This window comes from Tupaia chinensis, unplaced genomic scaffold, assembly GCF_000334495.1.
Source record: "Tupaia chinensis unplaced genomic scaffold, TupChi_1.0 Scaffold000037_5, whole genome shotgun sequence".
NCBI lineage: Eukaryota > Metazoa > Chordata > Mammalia > Scandentia > Tupaiidae > Tupaia > Tupaia belangeri.
Window position 1 is genome coordinate 265758 of NW_006159488.1, and position 9099 is coordinate 274856.

At 37.6% G+C, this 9099-nt stretch overlaps 1 protein-coding gene across 1 annotated transcript in view; it reads right to left on the reverse strand.

Moving 5' to 3' along the window:
* Positions 1-6198: 6198 nt before the first annotated feature.
* Positions 6199-9099, reverse strand: part of LOC102486911 (S-formylglutathione hydrolase) — a 25862-nt gene continuing 22961 nt past the window's right edge. Inside the window, exon 9 of the mRNA XM_006140645.3 lies at positions 6199-6429. Within this exon, the coding sequence (XP_006140707.1) occupies positions 6349-6429 (81 nt within the window). The 3' untranslated portion in view covers positions 6199-6348. The remainder of the gene's footprint in view (positions 6430-9099) is intronic.

A 9099-nucleotide genomic window follows, 5' to 3' on the forward strand; every position in this document is an offset into this window, starting at 1 on the left:
TCTCTGTCTGTGTCTTTCTGGCGAGCACACGTGCCCTAATTGAATATTAAATATTTCTTCAAAAAAAAAAAAAGAGTTGTGGTAGAGAAATTTTGGCGGGAAGCATCTCACACTTGCCACATGTACAGATACAGATTTTTATCTCTAATTTTATATATTACAGATCCAATATGTTATGTGTATTAAAAAAGTACTCATGGGACCAGCGGGTGGCAAGGTGGTTAAGGCGCTGGATATTCCCACATGACTGACCGGAGTTCGAGTCCTGAATCTGGTGGCTTGCTTTCTCACTTCCTCTCTCTCTCTCACTCTCACCCTCTGTCTCCCTCTGGTCAAATTAAAAAATAAATGAATGAATAAATAAAAAATAATTATTAAAAAAAAGTGCTCACAAAAATATAAATATTAATGGAAGATAATGAAATAGAAAAATACATGGATGTTGTAATATACTCCATTGGATGGTCTTACCACTCCAAAGGAAGGCATGCCTCACTTTGGAGTCCAATGGCATTAACTCCGATGGCACTAACATGCTGAGTCACTTCTGTATGAATTACAGTAATTTCAAACAAGCATCTTGTTCTGCTACCCTTCATAGCCCTCTGAGTATGGCAGTGTAGTGGTAGTGTTCTTGTTTGTCCCTTTTCAGATGAGGAGTCAGCCCCAGGAAATTTAGGAAGGACTCATCAGGTTTTCTTCTTAGTCTTACAAATTCACAAACCAATCTATGAAAATTCCACCAAAAAAGTGTATTTTTTTGAATCAGAACTTAAATTATCAGTAGAAACAATGTAAGAAGTCAAGAAGATGTTTCTAGACTTTGGCACAGATGAATGTATGCACTGGTTTTTATTTTTCTTTCAGGTTTTTTTTTTTTTTTTGCGATCTACTACATGGGAGTCCAACAACATAGCCACTATGTTAACTGCTGTTCCCTCAGGTTTTCAACATATATTAAACACTGTTTAATACTTTACAATGAAAACAATACATAAATTACTTGTTTGAAAAGACATCATCCATTGAAAGTAGTCTTTGATGATCAGCCTTAATTCTGGTACTCATCCTATTTTCCAGAAGTAACTGCCATTATTTCTTTTCAGATCTTTCCTATAAAATATATTTGTACCATATAGCAAATATACATAGTGTTTTGATGCTTTTTAAAAAATCTAGTATCAAACTATAATATATGCATTGTTCTGCAAGTTCCTTTTATTCATCAGTGTTTGGGATTGTTTTCAGTTTCACTATGACAAGCAAAGCTGCAGTACATGAACTTGCATGGGTCTTCTTTTGTATTTTCTTTTCCCAAGAAGCTGCTGAAAAATAATTTTGCAGTGGCATTTATGAAAATGTCCATGTTTTTCCTCACTGGTTTGAGAAACTACAATTAGCATACACTAAAATTCCCTATGGGTCTGTGACAGAACTTTTGTGATCTAATGAACTCTTCTAGAAGCATCCAGACCTGCTTTAATTATCATAGCTTCCTAATGTGTCTTTATAGCTGATAATTTGTTCTTTCTCAGTTTTGTCATAGTTTTCCAAATACTGTTTATAATTAGCTGTCAAGTCCCACTAACAATAGAGAGTTTAAGTTTACATTTATATGCTTATCTGAAGTATAATTGCTTTTACAACATCGAGACTTTTATTCCATAAATATGATCATGCTCTCCAGTAGTTTAAGACTTACTTTGGTACAGGTCTTACATAATTCTTGTTTGAGTTATCCCCAGGTACTTTTTTTCTTGCTACCGTAAATGAGATCATTGTCTTTATACTTTGTTAGATATCACCTTATAGGACATTACTTGAGATATGGATCTTGTTTCTAGCCACCTTATTAAACTATTATTGGTTCTAATGTGTTGTGCTCCATGTGGACCACAGCAGCTGCTTCTTCCTGTGGCCACCTGTGCTGCTAGGGCTGCTGCTGCTCCATTTGCTCCATCACTTGGGTCGCTTTCTTCTTCGCGGCTGCTGTGGTGTCCTCCCTACTGGAGCATCACCAGTTGCATTACCTTTCTTCACCCAAACTCCCAATCTTTTAGGTTACTTAAGAGCTGGACTTGATGGGACCAGCAGTTGGTGTAATGGCTATGTCACTGGACGCCCATGTAGTCGACCACAGTTTGAGTCCTGGACCTGGTGGCTTAAACTCACGCCAGGTGTGTATGGGTGCACGTGTGCCCAAGATCCCAAGAGGAGAATGGAGGAGAAGGGATTGCTGCGTGGTTTCTCGCTTTCTGTCTCTGTCTTTCTGGCAAGTGCATGTGTTCTATAGCAAAAATCTCTCAAAAATAAAAAAATAAAAAAATAAAAAAAAAAGAGCTGGACTTGAAAAATCATTTTTTAAAAATAACCTGACAGTTTAAATTTTTACAAGGTGCACTTGTTTTCAGAAGTTCCATAAACCAATATAATCTGTGTTGTGTACTGTATATACCCAATGTGCCCAGACACAAGGCAACACTGAACACAGGGGATCTTAAATTTTCTAATTTCTAGTTACTTGGCTAATCAGAGTACATTTTGAATTCTTAAATCTAAAATTATGCCCCCTTGTCAATTACACATTATTTTAAAATATTTTAATATTTAGCTTAGTAATGTTAACTGTTCCACTGTAATCATTTGAACTCTTATTCAAAATTAGTGACATCACTAAAGCCACTTTTTGTACTGTTACCCATCATCTTTACTTCTAAGTGGTTTGGGAATAGTAACATTACTTGAATCTGTAAATGATGTGGCCACTGAAAATTTTATCCTCCCAAGCTTAGTATCCTTTATAATAATATCAAGATTTTTCATATAGTGCTATATTGATGATCTTCACAGCAATACATACTTAATATACTGTTCATGTAAACTCTGTTGAAGTATAATGCATATTAAAAAATGTATAATTCTTAAGCATATGGGATGATGAATTTTCGAAGTGAATATACTCATGTCCTAAGTACCTAGATGAAAAAAGGCCTTCCCATGCCACCTTCCCAGCACCTCTCCAGCCTCCACAATCACGAGTCTTCAAAAGCTCATGGAAAATGTGTTCTATGAAAATGTATGCAACATGTTTTGCACGAAAATATTTTTTTGGGGGGAGATTTTTCGCTATAGGGCGCGTGCGCTCGCCAGACAGACAGAGAGAGACAGAAAGCGAGAAATCGCCCCTCAGGGGGGATGGCCACGCCGCAATCCCTTCTCCTCCATTCTCCTCTTGGGATCTTGGGCACGCACGCACACGCGCCCGGGGTGAGTTTTAAGCCACCGGGTCCGGGATGCGAACCACGGTCGACTACATGGGAATCCAGAGACATAGCCATTACACTAACTGCTGGTTCTCCACACGAAAATATTTTCACTCCATCTTTTCATGAACTTTTTGAAGTGCCCTCATAAACCAATTACTGGCAAAAAAAAAAAAAAATCATGAGATAGATAATTTGTTTGTGAATAATAATTGTGTTGTCCCAAGATCATTGTATTGAGTTTTAACCTAGGAAGCAGAACTAAGAAAAGATATCTGTAACAAATTAACAACAGGCCAAAAAAGTAATTAAATGGTCTTTCTTAATAGAGGACACAAACTTTTTAGAATCATTTTGTGTGAATCTGTAACAAATTAACAACAGGCCAAAAAAGTAATTAAATGGTCTTTCTTAATAGAGGACACAAACTTTTTAGAATCATTTTGTGTGAAGGTCACTCTAGTGCTCACTGTTTTGTTTTGTTTTGTTTTGTTTTTTTGAGAGGTTTTTGTATAGGGCGCATGCACTCACCAGAAAGAGAGAAACAGAGACAGAAAGTGAGAAATCACCCCCCAGTGGGGATGGCCACATCACAATCCCTTCTCCTCCATTCTCCTCTCGGGATCCTGGGCACGCACGCACACGCGCCCGGCGTGAGATTTAAGCCACCGGGTCCGAGACGCGAACCGCGGTCGACTACATGAGAATCCAGCGACATAGCCATTATGCCAACTGCTGGTCCCATAGTGCTCACTCTTGACTACTAAATAGCAATGATTTTCAGCACTGATTTTTTAGTTTATCTACTTTTATATATAAATAGTACAAATACTATAATTTAAGAATCTGAGGGTCCAGCAGGTGGTGTAGTGATTAAGACTCTGCATTCCCACATGGCCAACTGTGCAGTTTGAGTCCTGGTCCTGGTGGTTTGAAAAACATGCCAGGCATGTGTGCATCCATGCCCAAATCTAGAAAGGAGAATGGAGAAGAAGGGATTGTGGGCATGACCATCCCCACTGGAGGGTAATTTCTCACTTTCCCACTCTTTCTCTGTTTGTCTCTCTCCAGTGATCACATACACTCTATGACAAAAATCTAAAAAAATCCTGATGTCATTAATATGCATTCTTATTCAATGTTTAAAATGTAGAATATTTATTTATTTATTTATTTAGTTTTTTGGAGAAGTTTTGCTCTAGGGCACATGCGCTCACCAGAGAGAGAGAAAGCGAGAAATCACCCCCGGGGGGAAGGGGGGATGGCCACTCTGAAACCCCTTCTCCTCCATTCTCCTCTTGGGATCTTGGGCATGCATGCACAGACGCCCAGCGAGTTTAAGCCACCGAGTCCGGGACTCACACCACGGTTGACTATATGGGAGCTCAGCAACATAGCCATTACGCCTCAAACCATGGTCGACTACATGGGAGTCTAGCGACATAGCCATTACGCCAACTGCTGGTCCCAAATTTTTACGCTCTTTAATGGAAAAAAAATACACTTTTAAAGTAATAGGGCATCACCTATCATCTTTTTCCTTTTTTAGAAATTTTTGTTTTAGGGTACATGTGTTGGCCAGAGAGAGAGAGAGACATAGAGATAGAAAGTGAGACATCACCCCCTGGGGGAATGGCCACACTTCAATCCCTTCTCCTCCAATCCCCTCTTGAGATTTTGGGCATGCACACATGTGCCCAGCCTGAGTTTCAAGCCACCAGGTTGGGGACTTGGACCACAGTGGGAGCATAACACCTTAACCAACCACAGTAGGAGTCCAACAACTTAAACACTATCCCACCTACTAGCTCCCTACTATGTTTCAAAAAAGTTTGTTTACTAAGCTTGTAAAGAATTACAATTTGTCATTTACAAAGACACTGATTACTTTACTTGATGAACTCACCAAGTTAAATTTCTGCATGTGACTATGAGAAAATACTTACGTATATAGTAACATGAAATTCAGAAATTTCCTTACTTGAAATTTTAACATTGAATATTATTTTTACTTAACATACCCAAAAAGCCAATGTTCCCAAATCTGTTGGGATCGATAGGTTAGAAAAGGTATCAGTGGATTGTAGTTTAGGAAACTAGTCTAATCTTAGCTGTCCAACAAATAGCTGTGTAATGATAGGGAATGAGCATACTCTGAGCCTATTTCTTTATTCTACAGCTAACAGTTATCAAATGCCTACTAGAAATCGAGTACTGGGCAACCCAGTAGTGTAGTGGTTAAGGCTGCTGGATCCCAAACAGATAATAGTGCTGTTTGAGTCCCAGACACAGCAGCTTGAAAAACATGCCAGGTATGTATGCATGCACACCCACAATCCTGAGTGGTGGAATAGAGGAGAAGGGATTATGTTCTGACTATCCTCCCTGAAGGGTACTTTCTTTCTCACTCGTTCTCTTTCCCCAGTGAATGAACACTCATTCTAGCAAATTAAAAAAAAGAAAAATAATGGGCCAGCAGGTGGCATGGTGGTTAAGGGTGCTGGATTCCCATGTGATAGTCCACGGTTTGAGTCCTGGACCTGGTGGCTTGCTTTCTCACTTTTCCTCCTTTCCTCTCCCCGACTCCTCACATGCATATGCACGCTCTGTCTCCCTCTGGTCAAATTAAAAAATAAAGTTAAATAAATAATTCTTGAAAAAAAAAAAAAAAGGAAATCAAGTACTTGATTCTGAAGACGCTAAAAATACAACAATGAACATGACAAAGATAATCCATGCCTTCTGAGGTTAGAAAAAGAGAAGAGTTTGGTTTAAATCCCCTATTCCAGAACTGGCATGCTATGAATTAAATAGGATTACATTCATATTCTGTGACCCAACCTTAATACAACAAAGATTTACAAATGTCATTGAAAAGGTAATAAAGTATTAAAGTCTTCCTATGGGAATGCAGGTAAAATAAGTTTAAATGAGAAACAGGTTTTGCATATTTATTCAGAAGGTGATTCGGCTACAGAATAAAGCCCTTTAAGCATTAAGAAATTCAATGTTTTGAAATCTTTTTCTCAGCAATTTTGTTTAGTATAATTTGCATAATACTGAAGAGATTCTCTTATCTGAAGTTTCATGCATTCAGGTATTTTGCATGATGTCTGATGTGATCAGTAATAAAGGTTGCAATGAAGTAGTAGCTATGATCATAACCCTAGAAGACAAAATACAGAGATGATAAGACACTTACCTACTATTCAGACACATCAATATTAGGGCCATTAACTATATATGTCGTGTCACTTAATTAGCTTGTAAATAATCAAAATATTACAGTATGCAGAAATCTTATAATCAAAGTCAAGGTTGTCATTCTCATACTTCAACATTTTCCTTATACATTAAAAGGGCAACAAAACTATGAAGATATTAACATTTTGGATAGCACAGTTTCTAAATGTTCGTATTAATATGCAAAGAGAAGAAACAGCACATTCATCAAATGTGCAGAGTAGATATTTGGCCATATCATTGAAAATTTAAAGAATTGGGATTTACAGAGTTTAGAAACATGAACAAACACACACACACACATCAGTAGGAGAATGACTATTACAATACAAAATAAGCACACCTAAACAATACAGAGAAAGAATACAAAAATTCCCAAATATTCTCTCATTGTCTGGGAAACCAAGTATAGCCATTCATAAATCAAGTTAAGAATTCTACCTCCTACAGTAAAAGCATTTATCTTATCTTTATTTGAGGAGAAAGGAGTAATTCATTAAGCATTGGCATCTCTCAGCAATGTATCAAATTGGCAAAAAGTCAATAAAGGTCCCTGGGGGTGGGGGTGATTTCTCACTTTCTCTCTCTAGAGAGCACATGTCAAGAACCTTAAAAGAAAAGAAAAGAAAACAAAACAAAACAAAACAAGCAAACAAACAAAAAAATTACCATGAAGCAGAGAAAATGTAATGTGCCCTGCAGATCTCAATCTATTCAGGCAATTAAAACCACTGTTGTGGGTATTGGGTTGTTGGGAAAATCATGATGCATTTTTCCACAGAAAAATAGATAAAATGTGTCATGACTTTCCCAACAACCTAATAAATGGAGGTACTCCCTTCTCTCCTCTCAGAACAAGTAGTCTTTAAAGTAGCCTTCAAAGGAAAAAGAAAAAAATAAAGGTGAGAACTTTCTAAGGGTGTTACAAAACAGATCATTTGGAGGACAACCATCCTCTACACCACAACTGAAACACAAAGTGGAATAAATTAACAAATTTTTTTCTTTAAGGTTTTTAATCTAGTACGTAGTCTCTGATGGGGAAAAAATAAAAATTTTTCTAACCACCACATAAGACAACAAACATAGATCTAATAAAATTATCTGGGGTGGGGGGCATAGTGGTTAAGGAAGCAGATCTCACGTGGCTGCCTGTAGTTTAAATCCTGGCTCTGGTGGCTTGAAAAACACACCAGGCACACATACCCCAAATCCTTACAGGATGAAGTGGAGAAGGCACTGTGGCATGACCATAACCCACTGTAAACTGCTCTCTTTCTGGCATGTGCATGCACACCTAGCAATTAAAAAATACATGTATCACCAGAGTTTCAGGAAATAAATTCATAAATTCCTAAGGTTTTGATGAATCAGTAAATATCTCTCAATATGTCCTAAAAAAAGTATGAAATACTGGGTAATCAGAAAAATTATGGTGTATTTTTATGTTTTCCTATGCAAAATGTATCATGACTTTTCAGACAACCCAAAACATAGTTTAAAAACAGCAGCTAATAAAAAGCTTTAGTTTAAAGTCACTGAAGTAACTTAAAAGCAATCTGTCTACTACCGTGTAAGTAAATCTGACAGAAATGTTGTCAAGATTAAGGCTGGGCCTTGAAGCTACTTGGTTTCACATTTCTCAGTGATTAGACCAGTCTTAGTTGATTACATTTCAAGCTACAGGGTAGTTGTTTATATAAACAAAGAAAAGATTTTTCCAGCCATGTAATTCATGAATTGTTAAAAATTTAACAGGCTGAGGATTTTTTGGCCACAAAATCTGTAAAATGTAGGACCTGTCATTTTTTGACAGATCTAAAGATGAACCTGATAGAAATAGGCACAAATACAGGGAAACAGATGCCTCAAAAAGCTTCAGTGATCAAAAACAATCCCAAAGGAACAGAGTGTGCCATGTTTACCCCTGTCTCATGACTGTTAAGTGACACCCACAGCTTCAGGCAGATAACGAACAGCCACTATTATCATTATTGTTTTCTTTTTGCTGTTATGGTTAGAGAAATGCCAAGGTAAAGAAAGATGACAATTTTGAGCTCTCAGGAATGTATTGTGAAGTAACAGTACATTTCACCTAAAATTCAGAGTAAATGTCTTTTAAGTTCCACAATGTTTTGTTTTGTGTTTTTGCCACAGGGTGTGTGTATTTGCTAGAAAGAGAGACATAGAAAAAGAACAAAGCAGTCAATTCTTCTAAAAAAGTAAGACAGTATAAAAATTACTAGTCACAAAGTTAAGCATAGGCATAGTTTTCCATTCACTTTCACTCCCTGCCCCTGCCCCTAGAGAGGATGGCCATGCTGCAATCCCTTCTCCATTCTCTTCCTGGGATTCTGGGCACACATGCACACATACCCGGCATTATTTTCAAGCCATGAGTCTGGCACTCGAACTGCAGTTGGGCATATGGGAGTCCAGCAGCTTAACCACTATGCAACCTGCTGACCCCTTCCATAGTGATATTTAAAGTAAGATTCATCTTTACGAGAAAGTAGAAAAAGTGAGCATGGGAAGCCAAAAAGGATTTCTTACATATTACCACAAAGGCAACAGAAGACAACTGAACTCTCGG